Source organism: Propithecus coquereli, unplaced genomic scaffold, assembly GCF_000956105.1.
Source record: "Propithecus coquereli isolate 6110/MARCELLA unplaced genomic scaffold, Pcoq_1.0 Scaffold208, whole genome shotgun sequence".
Taxonomy (NCBI): domain Eukaryota; kingdom Metazoa; phylum Chordata; class Mammalia; order Primates; family Indriidae; genus Propithecus; species Propithecus coquereli.
The window spans coordinates 2594918-2613278 of NW_012145856.1; the positions used below are offsets into that span (position 1 = coordinate 2594918).

Here is an 18361-nt window from a genome sequence, read left to right on the forward strand (position 1 = left end):
TGGTTAGCCCTGTCCCGCTTCCCCCGACTCCACCCCGGTGAGGACCTTGGCTCACATCGAGCATCTGCTCTTGCGGGTGCATTGGCAGGCGAGGTTGCTTACTGCTCAGCAGAAGAGAGGCAGGTGGGTTGCTGCTGACTAACTTCCTGGGAAAAGGGCAGCTCTGGGATGCTCCGTGCTATCTGGGGCTTCAGCAGGGTCCCCGACTTGCCCGTGACCAGGCAGCCGTGTTTGTGTCTGGAATGGTCATAGACAGGATGCTGTCTGAAGAGACTGGTGGGGGTTGTTGACACAGCCCAGACCCAGAAGTGATTTTAAGATGCTGTAGAGCAACTCTATTGGATGGCCCCATAAATCTATTGCTAGGCTGATAGAAAGTATGTGTAGACATTTGAGGCAACTCATGACTGAACCTGAGCTCAGGGTCCCAATACCTGCCTGTGCACCCCCTGCTGCTGCCACCTCCCTTCCTGGATCCAGAACTTCCAAGATCTCGATGGCCCCTCCTTTAGCGCTCCCTTCCCATCCAGCCCTGACCCAGCTTCTTGAACATGGCCTGCACTTGGATGGCCTGGGGGTGACCCCACACACCTTCTCCACCTCTCCAACCTTCTCCCTTCTCCCCTTTGCTGTTGGTGTGACAATACAGAGAACAGGTGCCATTGCCTAGAAGGCAGAGAGGAGCAACCGTGGAGAATGAGAGACAGAAGGAAATAAACAGAAGAAGGGAGGCTTAGGAAAGAGATCTGACAGCACAAGACTGGAGTGTTCTGGTCTTTTCCCAAGGAGACGAAGTAGAAATCACCATTAAACCTTCAGCAGATGTGAGGGGTTGTATTAGTTTGCTAGGGCTGCAGTAACAAAGTATCACAAACTGGGTGGCTTAAACGAGTGGTCCCCAACCTTTTTGGCACCAGGGACCGGTTTCATGAAAGACAATTTTTCCACAGACCCAGAGGTGGGGAGCCTGGGGGGTGAAGGATGGCGAGTGATGGGGAGCAGCTGTAAACACAGATGAAACTTTGCTCACTCGCCACTCACCTCCTGCTGTGCAGCCCGGTTCCTAACACGCCATGGACCAGTACTGATCTGAGGCCCAGGGGTTGGGGACCAGAGGCTTAAACAACAGAAATTTGTTATCTCACAGTTCTGGAGGCTAGAAGTCTGAGAAGAAGGTGTCAGCAGGGTTAGTTTCTTTGGAGGCCTCGCTCCCTGGCTTGCAGACAGCCATCTTCTGGAGGTGTCTTCATGTCATCTTCCCTCTGTGTGCATCTCCTCTTCTTATAAGGACTCCAGTCATGTTGGATTAGGGACCACCCTAACGACCTCACTGTAACTTAAGGATCCTATCTTCAAATGGTCATATGCAGAGGTACTGGGGGTTAGGACTTCAACATAATGAATTTTGGGGATATGCAATTCAGCCCATAATATGGACCCAGGGTAAAGTTGCAAAGTTTGGGCATGGGAGGAGATTTTGACATAATTTCAAAGGTGTCTCATTGTAGGTGTCCGATTCAAGGCAAAAGCCCTGTGTAGAAGGTGTGAGTGTGAGCGGGGAGGGAGTCCAGCTGTGCTGAGTTCATGGCAGGCACTCATATTGTGGCTAATTTTCTTGTAGCAAGGTGGTTTGTGAGGATGTCACTAAAGGATGCTGTCACAGAACTTTAAGTGCTGGAAGTTATGGAATACAATGTCAAATTTAGTTGGATGCTTAGGGTGGATATGACATGGAAAGAGATGTGAGAATTGCTATTAGTTAATTAAAAATGTCCAAATAGAAGAGAATGTCATCTAGCTAGCTGGTTCTCCCTTCATTTTGTGTTGTTATTAATTTAAAATAGTGGCTACAACCTTTATGCAGAGGACACTGCCTATCATCAGATTGACCCAGTAATGCAACTTCTATGAATTTATCCTAAAAATAATTCAGCCAGTGACAGAGAAGCATGTTGGTTGCTATTAATTGCAGTGTGATTGATGAAATAAAACAAATAGAAACAACCCATGTCCTCAGCCATTGAGAACTGGTAAAATTATGGTCCATCTAGGCTGTTGAATCCTATGTGGTTATTAAAGGTGATTACGTAGATCATGGATCATAAACTTAAATATCTGTAGGAACTGGGTAGGTGGCGTGAATGAATGAAGCTGGCCTGCATTGGGAGTGTGGAGGGACAGAAAGTGTGGAAGTTTGGGGGTGAATATGCCAAGGAAAGGGGGCAGAGTCTACTCGGTTCTAGCTGGTTGTTGGCTATGTGGAAATGTAGACCCATTGTTGCTAAGACCTTCCTATTTTTTAAGAGAAACTAGAAGTCGGAATTTTTCTGGGAAATATCCTGGTTTATAAAATGTTGGTAACTACCTAAAAAAAATTCATCCATTGTACAGTACAGACATGACTGAGCTATGAGCCGGATGGGCCGTTTGGCCTACCAGTTTCCTACCTCTGATGTAGAGTGTTCAGGCTAAACCAGTGGTTCCCAAAGTGTGTCCTGGAGCAGCAACATCAGCATCACCTGGGAACTTGGTAGTAATGCAAAATCTGGGGCCCTGTCCTAGACTTTCTGAATTAGAAATTCTCAGGGGTGGGGCCCGGCAGCCTTTGGTCTCACCTGCCCTTCAGGTGATTCTGATGCACACTCAAGTCGCAGGACCACTGGGTCCCCATTCTTGGTGCCTTCTCTGTTCCCTGTTCTTGTATTGCCTCCGCGAGTTGCCTCAGGTTCAGAAGACTCTCTCTTTTCCTGAATTCATGGCATCCGCTGTCCATACCTCCACTGGGAAGTTGCTCATTCGCTGCCTCGTGGTGACTTGAATTTTCACGCTAATGGTCACTTAATTCCTGTACTGATGTTTAACTTACCAGGTGTTTGTTTTGTTTCCTGACCTAGTATATAAACTAGAGAGCAAGGTTCTTGATTTACCTTTTTATTTTTTCTTCTTTGGTATGGGTTTAGCATAGTGCCTTGCACTTGTCTGTGATAATTGCTGGGTGTTATTTGGGGGTAGTCGTTTTCTAGTTGCTCAGTCTGGCCATAACGTGTTAAACAATCGAACAACAGCGTTAACTCTGCTGACTGTTTCCATCTTCACCCTGACTTTTTTGCTAATCCTCCCAGAGTATTTTCTTCCTGCCACCAGGGCAGAGATGCTGGCTACACAATAATGTCAGTGTGCCTCTCCCATCTTCCTGGTGGGTGACTCCTGAAGCAGAGAAAGTGCCAGTTAAGCACACCCTGGGGGCAACAGTGGGTGTGTGCCTCACAGGCTGTGGGGGCCCCGGGAGCCCTCCCTTCCTTGCTAGTGGTGCTTTCGGATTCTGTGGTGCAGTTTCACAGCGGCTCTCCAAACCAGTCCTGAACTTTGGGGAGCCCCAAATTGAGTGAACAGCCTGAACATGAAGGCTCCCCCAAGGCCCTTCCTTGCTGACAGCAGAAGTGATGGACACTCCGCAGGTGGGCTGGATTCTGGGCACGGCCAGGCCGGGCCTGATAGGCTGACGTTTCTCCTGCCTCCTGCTCTGGGCTGTCGTGGTGGAATAGCTGCCTGGGAGCATGATTGACGGGGGAGAGGTATAATTTTCTAAATGTTACCCGGATTACTTTAATAAGCATACTAGAATTTGAGCTGGAATTTCAAGGGAAGGCTAGGACTTAGGTAGCAAAGACAGAGAGAACTATTCCAAATGGGCCAACCGTGCGGGCAAACCTGGGGGCACGCACACTGTGCTGACCACACGGTGGTGGGCAGGGTTGGCTGCGCAAGCGTCTGTGTCAGGTGGGATGGGAGGTGATGGTGGAGGGGGCTCAAGTGTGAGTCTGGGAAACCCAGCTGTGCTTTGTGGGCACAAGGGCAGCAGAGATGCAGTTTTCAAGGGGGAGGGAGAGCGCAGAGCATGCTGCAGGGAAAGGTGCCTGGACGGTAAGTGTGGCGGGGTAGGGCAGGACACTCGTCAACCCTGCAGTGGGGCTGCAGTTCACGAGCCTCAGCGTGTCAGGAGGAAGACACGGAACCCAGACAGCCGGGGAGTGAGATGTTCCACTTTCATCCAGTTGCTCTGTGTGTGGGCTTGATCGTGATCATCACATAGTTCGTTGTACAAGGGAAAACCTGATATGGATGCTGATCATGGATATTGAAGAAATATTGAGATAAGGGAAATGCCAGAAACAGGTTGGAAAGGATAGAAGCCATACAGTTTACAGCCATTTGGGTGAGCTGCTCACTGCTCATGTCTCATGGCCCCGTCACAAGACCACAGGCGGGTAAGCATGTGCCATTGGCTTTACTGTGCTTTTGGTTCTTCATGTGATTCAGCATAGTTTGTTACTCTTAAAGCTTGGTTGTCTTGTCACACTTTTTTTTTTTTTTCTTTTGAGACAGAGTCTCACTCTGTTGCTTGGGCTAGAGTGCTGTGGCATTGGCCTAGCTCACAGCAACCTCAAACTCCTGGGCTCAAGCGATCCTCCTGCCTCAGCCTCCCAGAGTGCTAGGATTACAGGCATGAGCCACTGCGCCTGGCCTTGTCACAACTTTTAAAAATGTAAAGGAAAATTATCTATCAAGTCAAAAAATGGAGTTCTCTAGGGAGGGGCTGAAATGGTCTGGAAGTGCTTAGTAGAGGCTGGATGTTCATCAGGCTTTGGAGACGGAGAGACTAGTATTTATTTTGTATTTATTGTTACCCTGGCACTGCATGCACGGGAGTTGGGGGATTTGGGGAAAGGAAATTTATTTCTCACAGTTCTGGAGGCTTGAAGTGTAACAGCCCCCAAGAACACATTGCAATAACCCCTATGTGTTTTTTATAATCCTCTCCTTTAACTAACTACTTGACCTTTTGAGTTGTTTCCCAGAAATGGTGAATTTTCTGCAAGACAGAGGAACTGAGATGCTGAAGGCCCCTGGGCAGACTTCCTGATGGCAAGACTCAGCAGCCCCCCAGCCTGCCCCCAACGCATGTAGCCCCTTGTTAGTTATACCGCAACCTTCCCCAAGGCATGTGGCTCCTCCTTTCAAAGCCTATGGTCTCCATTAGTCAGAGAGACAGATTTGAGACAGCTTTTCCCATACTCCCAGCAAGACGTCTGTCCTATTAAAAATTCCTTCTTTCTTGGCAATCCTCAGGGACTCAATATTTGGATCTTTGTGCGACAAGCAGCTGGACCTAGGCTGAAACACCCCTGCGGTTTCAACAACAGAAATCCAAGAGCAGGACGAGCCTCTCTCCTCTGCTTGCAGACACTGTCTTTTGCTGTGCCTCACATGGCCTTTTCTCTGGAGCTCTGGGATCTCTTCCTCCTTTATAAGGTCACAGGGCCCCATCCTTATGACCTCATTTAACCTTAAATACCTCCTTAAAGGCCCTGTCTCTAAATAAGGGGACATTGGGTGTTAGGGTATCAATGTGACTTTTTTGGGGACACAATTCAGTCCATAAGAAGAGGAGATGGATGTCCTCAGCCCTCAGAAGTCAGGGCAGGAGTTAAGCTATTTGAAAAGGAGAAAGAGTGGTCGGGAGACCTGGCCAAAGAGAGAAGAAGTCTTGGTGTCCGTCTGGGAGGTGGCAGGAAGAGAAGAAAGGAGGGGCCCAGTTGGCCGTGCGCATTCTTCTCGGCTCTCCGTGTGCGCTCCTGGCAACTGGGATTGTCATCGTTCACAACACGATGCTTCTTCAGGTTAAGATGTCACTGAAGATCGGTTTCTCTGGTCCTCATGCTTGAGTCCTTTTGCTGAGAAGAGCTCAAGTTCCAGTTTTGAGAAGCACTCTCCCTCCCAAAAAAGCAGATCTTGATGTCCAAGAAAGCGTGTGGAAGCTTTAGCCCCCAAGTGCGGCCACATCCATTAACATGACAGAAAACGCAGCAGGACTTTCATCACCACCTTGTGTTGAGGGGCCAGTCTAGGCTCTTCCAAGGTAATAGTTCCCCTCAGGTAAGGGAGGAGGGATTTTATTTATTTATTACAATTTTTAAATTTATTTATTTTTTATGACAATTCTTTTATTAAAAGTTCTGAGAACAGAGTAGAGAATGTCTGTTCTTCAAGACGTCTTTAACTTGAGGTCTCATCCTGAGGGCAAGGTTTATTTTTTAATTTTTTTTGAGACTGTCTTGCTCCGTCACCCAGCTAGAATGCAGTGGCATCAATGTAGCTCACGGCAACCTCAAACTCCCGCGCTCAAGCGACTCTCCTGCCTCAGCCCCCTGAGTAGCTGGGACTACAGGTGAGCACCACGATGCCCAGCTAATTTTTATATTTTTTTAGTAGAGATGAGTCTTGCTCTTGCTCGGACTGGTCTCAAACTCCTGCCCTCAAGCGATCCTCCCACCTAGGCCTCCCAGGGTGCATCCTGTACGCTGATTACCTGGGAAGCACGTGGAAGGGTCACTGTCCGAGGTTGTATGTCTGCATCTGTACCTGGGGAGAACGAGACAGAAAACGCCTCAGGGTCAGCAGTATTGTCAGGTGCCTTCTAGGGGGTGGCCAGCCCCAATCTCCTCCTCCCCACTCTGACCCAGCTCTCCTGTGCCAGGGAGAATTCCCTGCTTTGTAAAATTCCTTGAATCGAGTTTCTTCCAAAAGTTGTTCTGGTGCAACTTTCTCTAGTGATGTGCACCTCAAATAAATTTGGGCCTCCCGGCACGCTCTCCCCCACTCAGGGAGAATCACATTGCACATTAGTGTATCAGAGGCTGAGAAGTTCTGGAAAAATAAAACTTGTTGAAGTTTTTAAGCCTTCATTTCCCCCACTGACTTTCATTAACATCCATGGATCTCATGAATTTGTTAGCTGGCAGTATTGATCGTTCCTGTCGGGTCCTTTATGTAATTGGAACCCACTGGTATTGGGTCTGCCTGTGTGTCCCCAGCCCCTCCCTGCCCCACTCTCGGCTTCTTCAGCTATTCCTCTTGGTCTTCAGCTATCTTTCTTGGTCACTGTCATGGAAGAAAGAGTTCCAGGTCGCATGTGTCTCTCTTCAGGCAGTTCCCCCGGTGTGATCGGATGGGGGCCGATTTGGGCAGGACTGTCCTCCTCCTTCTCTTTGGACATTGTCCAGGGATCTGAGTTTTCTTTTTCAGCAGCCGTATCCACGTCCTTACATAACGAACACAGAGGTGAGGGCTTGCCAGCTACGGACAAAAGAAATAAGATGGCAGCGAATGGTTGCCTTGGCAGTGAACTTAAAAGGGACCTATGTTTTCTCCCCGCTCTTTCGGGTCATCTTTGCTCTGAACCAGACCCTCCTGCAGCAGGAGAGCCTGCGCGCGGCCGGTCTTCAGAGGATCTCATCAAGCACTGTACCTGCGGGGACCTCAGCTCTGTCATCTCAGCCGTGACCGCGCCCAGGTGAGCGCCCTTATCCTCTGTTCAGTGCACATTTCATTACAAGAGTGAAGACATTACCTGCCAACACCTGGATACCCTGTGTACAAAGGATGGAGGCCTTGAAGGGCTCTAAAAATAAAATGGGACAGATTTAGACGTCATCGAATGAGGTGCTGCAGTTACTGAAGGCTTTCTTTATGAACCTTTTGGGAATGGGGAGGGGCACCGATGACGCTTAATTCCAAGGCCCCAGCTGTAGGGTGAAGAAGCTTCAGAGGATTCAGCAGCAGGCAGCGTGAACCAGCCTTGGGAGAGGGGAAGGGATCTGATTCCGATGGCCTCCTGGCTGACTTAGGTGACTCTTTTGGGAAATGATGGAGTAGAACTTTGGCTGTGGCTTCAATGGCTTCTAGGAACATGTGAGTGTGATGTGACTGTTCATGTGTTCACGGGATTCTTGCAGGGCTGGCATGTGGGAGCGGGGAAGGCTGCCAGCATTTGCAGACATGGATCATTCCATCCTTCAGCACTGCAGGATGAGTGTGGCCGAGCTGGTGGAGTGTGTACCCCCGACGGGCCTTTACCCGTGGGCCATCGAGGACAAAGCTGGTCAGGCCTCAGAGGAGTGCAGCCTCCCTACAGGAGGGAGGTGGGATGGACCTTTTGTCCCCAGGCACGAGGATGCTGGGGAGGAGAGAGGGGAGCTGGTGAGTGTGCGCGAGGCTATTAGGTGTATATTAGCTCTGGGGACCCAGCCGTAAGGAGATGTGCGTGAACGTGAGAGATGAGGAAGGGACAGCAGTACTGGGGGAGGGACAGTACAGGCTGAGTCCAGTATCAGCCCGGAGGGTGACATTTCATTCAGGAAGTAAGTGTCAAAAGATGCAATGAGTGTTCCAGAAAATCTAGAGTGGGAGGAAGTCAAACGAAGGCAAAAGGAAGCAGGAAGAAAGGCGGAACGAGAAGCACGTTAAAGGAGGAACCGTGGAGTTGATGGTGGGATGATTCGTACCTGCACTCTCAGTGGGGGCGGGGGAAGAGGAGAAAGGTCAACATCAACTGGGAAATTGACATTTGAAGCAGCAGAAAAAAGTTAACGTGGGCAGAGGATTTGGAAGTTATGTGGGCAAAGGCGAGGCTGATGGAGCCACAGGAGGGATGTCTTGTGCGTTTCTCACCTGGGGCTCCTCCAGGCCTGTCCTGCCCACAGGGCCCGGCAGGGGCGTGGGGTGTTGGGGAAGTGCGGCTGCTGCGAGTGAGGGCCAGGCTGGCCGTGGGGCAGTGTTGCAGGCTTTGGGTGACGTCTGGAATTTAGAAGGTGGAGCAGGATGGCAGAGGGAGCAGGTCACCCCGTACTTTTGGGGTTGCCTGTGTGGTCAGGCTGGTGCAGAGGGGGTGCTCTGCCAAAGAGGAGATTTTGGGGAATGGGCAGGAGGATCTGACATAAAAATCCTGATTTTTTTTAAAAAGATGACAGAATAGAAGATGAAGGCTGTTGGTTTGAAAATGAAAGAATGTCATTTCAAGGAAGTAGTGAAAGGAGATCTGTTATCCATAAGATGGATGTTAATGACTATGTTACAGAGTGTGAGGACTTTAAAAGGTTTCTGAGAAGCTACTGGAAGTAGGGGAAGCAGGCAGCGTAGATGTTGGCCAAGGTTAACCTTGTCAAGTCCTGGGTAGAGGATGCAGTATGCACCTGGGCGGGTGGGGAGGCCGAGGTTTGGGAAGTCAGACCGCCCAGAGGGTGGGGAGGAGACGCAGTGTGCCTGCCCCACCTGCTGCCGCTGGGCTGCAAGAACCACCCCGATTGTCACAGTTTTGGTGTACTTGCATCCTGCTGTTAGCCAGACACTGAAACCTGCTACCACCATGTACCAGAGTCAGGTGAAATATTTGCCCGGAGGGCAAAGGACACTGGGGACAGCCAGAGGGAGAAATAGGAAGTGGAGAAATAATGAAAATGTAAATGTATAGGATTTATAAAACAGTTAAATGTTTATAGAAATTCCATGTTTGTGGTTGTAGAATCATAATTATTAATTCTAAAATACGTAACTATATAAAGCTATTTTTATTTAAAAAAGCATGTGTGAATCAAACAAGTTAAAACTATGGATGTGCTACGCAAACATATGGTGCACTTGTATAAACACATGGCATCAAGCAGAATCATTTAGATGGAACAGAAGCGCTGTGTTAAACAGCATGGGAGTTCACACAGAGCACTTCACTTAATGTTTTTTCACTTTGGTTGCAGAGAATGATATTATAGCAGATAGGAGATTCCAAGAATGGTGTATCCTCCTCAGTCTTCTCCTGACAATGTCTTGACCATCTAGGCTGGGGGATTTGATGCTCCAATGAAGTAACTTTGTTAAAACTCTGTTGCCCGTATTTTATTTTTTTCTCTTTATTTTGGCGGAGGTTCCCAATTTTATTAATGCCACGCTACCACCTCAGGAGCTCATCACTGCTCAGGAGATCCACAGCTACTTCCACCAGGAGCTGATCTACAAGCAGAACGAGAGAATGGGGAGGTGGGTGAGGGCCCTTTTGGAGGAGTTCCCTGACAAAGGCCTTTGGAGCTGGTGAGTAGTAGGTCACCTCTGATTAGACGCTGGGGTCTGATGCTTCTCCCATGAAGGGAATGTGGAGGTGAGCTCCTTCAGGGCTTGTGTTGGCCAGAAAGTGAGATGAGGGGGTGGGGTGACACTTCCCTTGACTTATTTCAGTTGCAAAGTGGCTCCTGCTGGTGCCTGAGCATCCAATGTGGTTGAAATGTTGCTAGATGGGCTGGTGCATGTGATGTCACCCACAGCTGTCTGCATGTGGCTTGTGACACATGAGCCAGCTGGGAAGGCATTTTTGTCCTCCTAACTCTGTACTTAATCCTAACTTCTTCCTGGAACGTTTCACTTTGAGAATTTCACTGAAATTTGTTTCTCTTCACTCTCCTACTTGACTATGAGCCTCCCAAGTATAAGGCCAGGGGCTGACACATCAGTTATTATTAACTATTAATAGCACATATGGAGACAAAGTGGGCAAATTATTTCCTTTTGTTGGCTTTTCGAAGTAATTTCTCTCTTCTTGAGTGATTCTAATAAAGAATTCTTTGCAGTCTCAGGAATTAAGGACAGAAGTGCCATTGGGCTGGATTTTTTCTTTCAGATTCTTCCACTAGCCTCATAAACTTGGACAAGTCACATCCCTCAGTTTCTTTACCAGTAAAATGGGGGGTGGAGAGAAGCACTTCTGGAATGGCAGAGTCAGGGCCTCCAGAAACCTGCTCCTTCACAACAGCAATGAGAACACTGGAAAAAAATGATCAAAGTCAACTTTCTCAAAGCTCTGGAAATTAACTAAAGGCTTACAACTATCCTAGGAGTGTTTATTTAAGAAAACTCATTGAATTTTGGGAAGAAGAGTGAGCTTTGTGGATTTTAACTTGTTATATTCTCATCCCCCTTGTACCAGCTTCACAGTAGCCTTGAAAACCAACAGCCTTGGAACTATGGTAGCTGTGAAAACCAGTTGCCTAACAGTTCCTAAAAGGAGCAGAATGGGTTCAGCGTTCCTCCCAAGGCTAATTACTAATTACATCACTATTTGACCTGCCTGATAGCTCCCTGAAAATTCCATTCTCAAGCTTGTCTTCATTTGACCTGACTCTGAACTTGCCCTGTGCGAATAGCTGTATCCTAGGGCGTTTGTTGAAAACAATTAATGGCAGTTGTTTAACATCATAGCTGCCTATTGCTAAGACAGCAATATCAGCTGGGGCTTACAAGGGCCGCCCAAAAAACTTAAAAGGAAAATGGAAATGAGATGCCCCATAGGGGATTTTGAAAAGCTCTGACATATTTCTGGGAACCTAGAAAGCCATGTGCTTGAGAAGGACTGTGCACTTGCCCAGGAAAGGCCTGAGAAGGTCCTAATCTCTCACCTCTGGCTGATCTTGAGGCTGTGTGTAAGCAGAACATGAAAGCTAAGGCAGCATTGTAAACTGACTGCTGGGGCATCGAAGGCATGTCTCCAAATGCACATAACTCCTTGGCAAAGGCTGGGAGGTTTACTGGTTCAAGGTATTTAAGGAAATCTCTGTTCAGCCATAAGCTGACCACAGCAAAGAATACAGGCTTTACAGAATAGGTCCTGAAAAGCCACTAGACAAACAAACAGCAACAATGCACTCTAGGAAGAGGGGAGAAGAGATGTGATTTCCAGAGATAGTATGTTATGTTATTTAAAATGTCTAGTTTTCAACAAAAAATTATAAGACATGGAATGAAACAGGAAAGTATTGCTCATACTGAAGAAAAAAAAGGAATTAATAAGAACTGTCCTTGGGGAAGCCCATATGTTGGACTTACTAGACAAAGACTTTAAATCAGCTATTATAAATATGTTCAACAAACTAAAAGAAACCATGCCTAAAGAATCAAAGGTCAGCTAGAAGTAGTTATAGAAGATGGAAAGAAAAAAAAATAAGACAGAGAAAAATATAATAAATTAAAAAAAAGGATTAAAGAAAAGTATGAGATTATCTCACCAAATATAGAATATTAATAAAGAGAAATTATAGAAAAAGAAACAAATAGAAATTCTAGAATTGAAAGTACAGTAATTGAAATGAAAAATTCACCAGAGGGACTGAATAGTAGATTTCAACTGGAAAAAGGAAAAGGAATCAACATACTGAAAGACAGTTCAATTGAGATTATTCAGTATGAGTAATAAAAAGGAAAAAGAATGAAGAAAAGTGAATAAATCTTTAGAGACCTGTGCAACATCCTCAAGTGTACCAACGTGCACTTAATGGAAGTCCCGGAGAAGAGGAGAGAGTAAAAGGGAATAGAAAGAACATTTGAATAAAAAATGCTTGAAAATGTCCCAAATTTGGTGGAAAACATTAGTCTGCACATCCAATGAATGAACGCTAAGTTGTATAAAATCAAAAAGTTCTTCACCAAGACATACAGTCAAACTGTCAAAAGCCAAAGAACAGAATCTTGAAAGAAGTAACAGCAAAGCAACTTCTTACATATAAGGGAACTTCCGTAAGATTAACAGTAGATTTCTCATCAGAAGCCCTGGAAGCCAGAAGGCTGTGGGGGGACATATCCAAAATGCCAAAATAAAAAGACTATCAACAAACATTTCCACTTCCAGTAAAACTGTTCTTCAACAATGAAGGAGAAATATGTTCCGTGTAAGCTGAATAGAATGTGTATTCTGCTGTTGTTGGATGAAGTAGTCTATAATGTCAATTAGATAAATATGGTTGTGATGCTTTTTAGTTCAGCTATATTCCTTATGTGATAATTCCAGAATTTTTATCATGTCTGAGTTTGGGTCTGATGCTTGCTTGGTTTCTTCAGACAGTTATTTTTCTTGCCTTTTAGCATGCCTTGTAATTTTTTATTGAAAGCTGAACGTGATGTATCTGACAATGGAATGCTAATCTGCCTTGGAGATGGGATGTGTTTAATGTTTTGCTGTGGTCTGAATATCCCCCAAAATTCATGTGTTGAAACTTTATCCTTATGGTGGTCGTGTCAAGAGGTGGGATCTTTTGAAAAGTGATTAAGTCATGAGGGCTCCACCATTATGAATGGATTAGTGCCTTATAAAAAGAAGGAACTAGTTTAGGCTCATTTTTGCCCTTCTGCCTTTGGCCATGTGAGAACACAGCATTTGCCCCTCCTGCCACGTGAACACTCAGCAAGAAGGCCCTCACCATGCCTTGATATTGGACTGTCCAGCCTCCAGAACTGTGGGAAATAAATTTCTGTTATTTATAAATTACCCAGTCTGTGGTGCTTTGTTATGGCAGCACAAATAGTCTACGACATGTTTGCTATAACTCTAGGTGCCAGAGGTTTCAGTTTCCTCTACTGTCATTTTTTGTCTCTTCTGTGATCTTTGGGTTTTCCTAAGGACACTATTAAAATAAAGTCTGAGTCTTGCGGCTCTTTGGGCTGTAATCTGCTGTTATTTCCTGGAGTTGTGTTGATGAAGTGCTAAAGCGAAGATAGCGCTTCATGAACACTAGGCTATAATAAAAAATATGGACAACAATAAGTTTTGGTGAAGATGTTGAGAAATTTGTACCCTCATATGTGGCTGTTGGGAATGTAAAATGGTGTAGCCATTTTTGAAAACTATGTAGCAGTTTTCAAAATTAAACATAGAGCTATCATTTGACTCAGCATTTTGATTTCCAGATATATACCTGAGAGAACTGAAAATATATATCCACACAAAAACCTGTGCATGAATGTTAATAGCACCATTATTCATAATAGCTAAAAAGTAGAACCGATTCAAGTGTCCATCAACTGGTGAGTAAAAGGTGGTATATTCATATAACGGAATATTATTTGGCCATAAAAAGGGAAGAGGTGCTATACTATAACATGGATGAACTGTGAAAACATTATGCTAAGTGAGAGAAGCCAGTCATAAAATTCCACGTATTGTATGTACCTTTATATGCAATGCTCACAACAGGCAAATCCACAGAGACACAAAGTGGATTGGTGGTTGCCAGGGGCTGGGGCAGGGATGATGAAAATATTTTAAAATTCGATAGTGGTTGTGGTTGCATGACTTTCTGAATATATTTAAAAAATCACTGAGTTGTATACTTTAAAAGGGTGAATTTTATGTGATACGAATTATATTTAAATAAAGCTGTTACAAAAAATGAGGTGTTTGGCTTCAATATCTTGTTCACTGAGAAGTTCTACCACAAAACAATAGCAGTGTGTGTGTGAGCGGTTTCCCCCTTCTGTAAGTCTCATGTCCACGTCTGGATTGTGCATATTTGAACTGTGCCTATGTCCGTCCTGCCTCAACAAACGGCTTTCTCTAACAAAGCTGTTAGCCAGGGCTCTTGAGGCACCCTGACAGTGGTGCAGGTTTGGGAAGCCCCCGTGGCTCATCATCCCTTGGTGGGAACGTTAACAAATAGAGCCGGTGGCGTTGTCCCAACATCCGGCCCCGGGGGAGGCGCAGACGGAAGGCTCCTGGGCGCTGGAGCGTGGAGAGCTACTGCGTGCAAGGCCGCCAGCGCCAGCGAGAATGGGCTTTCGTTTTCCACTCCTGCCGGACTCAGTGGCTCTCCCAAAAGCTTCCCGTATGCCTAGTGTCGGGGTAATGGGGCGCTGGGAGGAGGGGAAAGGCTGGGCGGCGTAGCTTGGTCTGAGCAGTGGGACACCCCCCACCCCCCTTAAGGGTTGTGCGGGGCAGATGGCCTTGCCAGATTCTCAGGGCTCAGTTCATCACACTGATGCAGCGCTAGGTGGGGGCCTGCCCGCCCCCGCACCTTGGGTGTCGGGAGTCCCAGGATGCTCTTTCTAGGGCCGAGTTATTTTCCCGGGGCTGCTTTCCGTCCCTGCCTTCTGAAGGCTAAGTTGAGCAGAGGGAACTACAGACATTGCTTGCAAACCTTTACTTTCGGCATTTTAAAACTTAAAAAGCTGTGTGATTAGCAAACTTTTAATTGCAAAATGAAGATAACGAAAAACTGAAAGCACCAGAGCTTTATAATAAAATAAATAAAACAGCAACTTTTGTCATGAGGATCTGGAGTTGAAATGTCAAGATGAGAAATGGAGCTCACCTTTGGAGTAGGAGAAAAATTGAAGTCAGAGGTGCTAAGTGGATACTAAAATCATTTGTTCTAAACTGCCAGTCCCTCATTCTCAAATAAATGAGTAACCTAGGGTGAGTGCTGAAGACAACACTATTTTTCCCCCCTTGCTCAGGTGTGGATTTTAAATCAGCTCATGCTGATTTTCGGCTGCTGGTTTGCCAGGGGTACACCACTGTGGCCTTAGCCTTCTGCCCCACCCAGATTTCTAGATCACAGCTATAGCCCCTGTGCGGGCATCTGTTTCTAGTTAGAATCTGGTCCAGGCTGCAGGGAGGAGAGCGGAGGAGGAGGGGAAATGTTTCGCCAAACTTCTCCACTTGGGGTGAGGACTCTGGCCCCTCTGCATTGTGGGAAAGCCCTAGAGTGAAGGATGATGTGAGGGACAGTGATTGCCAAGAAACATCAGGCAGAACAAGCCATCTCCCAGGTGCCCGAAAGTCCTCTATGCAGAGACCTCTCAGAAAGGCAGATACTGGATTAGGTTGCCTTTGCTTTTTCTAGAAAGTGGTGATTGGGTAGCAGCTACCTCTTCATTCCCGACAGCAGGCCTGTTTCTCCATAGGGCACATTTGCATTTCTTCCCACAGCTGGAAACTCCCTCATTTCCACCACACCAGTGCCATCCCCCTGGAGGACCCTGCAGAATACATATCACTTCTTCTGGGAAGTCTTGCCAGGTTGGGGTTTGATGTCTAGGCTCTCTCCTTAGCTGTGCGACTCCAGGCAACTTGCTTCACTGTTCTGATCTTCAGTGTCCTGTTTCTGAAATGCTGCTCATCCCGCCCTGCCTGCCTTGCAGGACTGTTGGGAAGCCCGATTCTGGAGCTCTCTGGAATTGTACGGTGCTGGACAGATGGGAGGGGGACTTGGCAGGGTAATTTCCTGGTCCTGGGGTGTGTGTTTGGGAAGTATATTTAGTGGTCCTGGGAGTTGTAGCAATTCTGATTGTTTTTCTCACCGCAGGTCATTTCATGGGCAAGAACACGGTGCTGGTAGATGTGCGGCACAAAGGCTGTGAGGTAGAGCATGCCCCTGCTGGACACCCCATCAACAAGTAATGCTCCCGTGCTTCTATCCTAGTTGGGGAGCCGCTAGGGGAGCTGGGACCCCTGCAGGGCTGCCTGGCACCAGGGTGGGCTGCTGTCCTGGGGGCTCCAGAGGACCCCTGGACGGCCATTTCCCCCAGGCTTGGGAGAGGTGGTCACTAGATGGGTGCCCAGCATCGCTCAGCTGGCTTCATGTGGCTGGGCTGTGGCAGCACCACCCAGCCGGGTGCACACTTTGAGCTACATGCAGTGGCATGATCGTAGTTCCCTGCAGCCTCAAACTCCTGGGCTTACCCAGTCCGTCCTGCCTCAGCCTCCTAAGTAGCTAGGACTATAGGTACATGCCACCATGCCCAGCTAATTTTTTGAAAAAACTTTTTGTAGAGACAGGGTCTTGCTATGTTGTCTAGGCTGATCTCAAACTCCTGGGCTCAAGTGATCCTTCCACCCTGGCTTCCCAAAGTGCTAGGATGACAGGTGTGAGCCACTGTGCGTGGCCTTCCTTTGCAATTTGAGGATTTCTCTTTTTTTATCCTTTTTGCCCAACCTAGGTCTTTCCCTTTTTCGTTTTTTTTTTTTTTTTTTTGGTCATATACCTCCTCCTTTTCTCAAACAGGGCCATTAATACGAACTGACCTCTCAGGTTCTGTCATGTTGTGGGTCAGAAGTGAGGCCCGCCTCTCACAGGTAGAAGATTTATCAAGGCTGGATGGGAGCAGAGGAAATCAGTTCTTACACGTGCCAGTCAGCTGCACCCACATCCCTGGAGGAGGAAAGACCCAGACATGGCACATCCACTGCTCTCCTTCCTCAGGCAGATGGGAACTTGTGGCCCTCACTGCCCGCATCGGGAGACAATGGGATTGACCTCCAGTGGCTGGAATTCTTCTCTTACTCCCCCACTCCCTGCCCCACCACCAAACCCTCGACAAAAAGTTGTTGTAGGAAGAAACTTGGTCCTTCTAATACTTATTTCTTCACTGGAAGAGGTTTCTGGGGACTATAGTCACCTTTAGGGGAAAACTAGAAGTCAGTTTGAGTTTCCCATCAGCTGTGGAAAGATGTATTCCCTTTGGGGAAGATGATTTAAGGCCAGCCTTGAGAGCCTCTGTCTGAATAGAGCCCTCAATAGGGTTCAGGAGGGATTAACAACAGGGTTAAGGGCTACTTCAGTTGTTTTAAGCAAATGGCATTTAAATGTTTCCACTCCTCTGTAAATGCTGTAATCTTCAGTGGCTTTCTTGACAGTGCTGACCCATTGTTGTTGGGAAAGTGCAGTAATTAACATATATGCAGTTTAAAAAAAAAAAATCTTAGGTTTTTCTCCCCAGGGCTAGGGGATTTGGAGAGAGTACAGGGAGGCTGTGTGAGGGAGAAACAAAGGCATCAAGGTGATCCATTCTCAGGTGGCCTGGAGAACCAAGTAACTCCTGCCCTAACTGGAGGGCTTGAACTTTCAGGTTATCCGCCTGTCCTGAGGCCCTGGGCTAGGAAGATACAGGGAGTGTCCCAGTGAAGGGAGGAAAGTCCCTTGAACTTGCCAAGTGGGTTCTTCGCTTCACACGGGGAAGAATTCTAGAGCTAGACAGACAATAGATCCTACTCCACAGACAGAGATGGGGGTCTTCCAAAGCAGGAGGGGCACCCCTTGTGGGGCAATGGCAACGTTTTTATGTGTTCAAAAACTCCATTAGCTGGAGGCCAGCACTGTTTTGACATCAGGCCATAAAGGTTACTCATACACTGCTGTCACAGAAAGGTAAGCACAGTTTGTAAGGCATCCGGCTTAGTAATTCATCCTTCCTCAGTTGGTCCTGGCTTAGTGACATGTTGGCGACTTCCTTGTTCAGTGTGGTTAGGGTCTGGTGTGGGTCAAAATGGCTGCGCTCAGGCTCTCTGGAACTTCCTATTTTGCCTTATCCCTACATTAGTAAGAGCAGAGGAGGGCGACAGGCTGTGTGACCCTCGTCCAAATACCTCCTCCTTCGCCCCTGTTTACAGAGAGAAGAGTAAAAGGCCCTTGACACAGCCCTCCCTGTCTGTCCTCTTTGTGCCACCCAGAAGCCCACCCCAGAAGCACTGGCACTGGAAGCCATGTCTGCGGTGCACTCAACGCTGCCCCCTCATGTGTCCCTGCCCGGAAGTGCTGACCTGTCTGGGGAGGATGAGCAGAAGTCCCGGAAAAAGCAGAGGCAGCCACAGCGGAGGCAGCGACTCCGACTCTGACTCCGACTCCGACTCCGACAATTCAGCTACCTGTGGGTCCGCGTGGAGGAGAGGTGAGGCGGGTGGGCTGACCAGGCCGGCCTCCGCCCTTAC

General features: G+C 47.3%; 1 protein-coding gene across 1 annotated transcript in view; it reads left to right on the forward strand.

The window, feature by feature from the left end:
* The window catches only part of TRABD2A (TraB domain containing 2A), a 37374-nt gene that overhangs the window by 16082 nt on the left and 2931 nt on the right, over positions 1-18361 (forward strand). Inside the window, 6 exon segments of the mRNA XM_012644193.1 lie at positions 7224-7282; positions 7285-7340; positions 9761-9935; positions 15960-16050; positions 18044-18098; positions 18101-18321. Of these exon segments, the coding sequence (XP_012499647.1) occupies positions 7224-7282; positions 7285-7340; positions 9761-9935; positions 15960-16050; positions 18044-18098; positions 18101-18321 (657 nt within the window).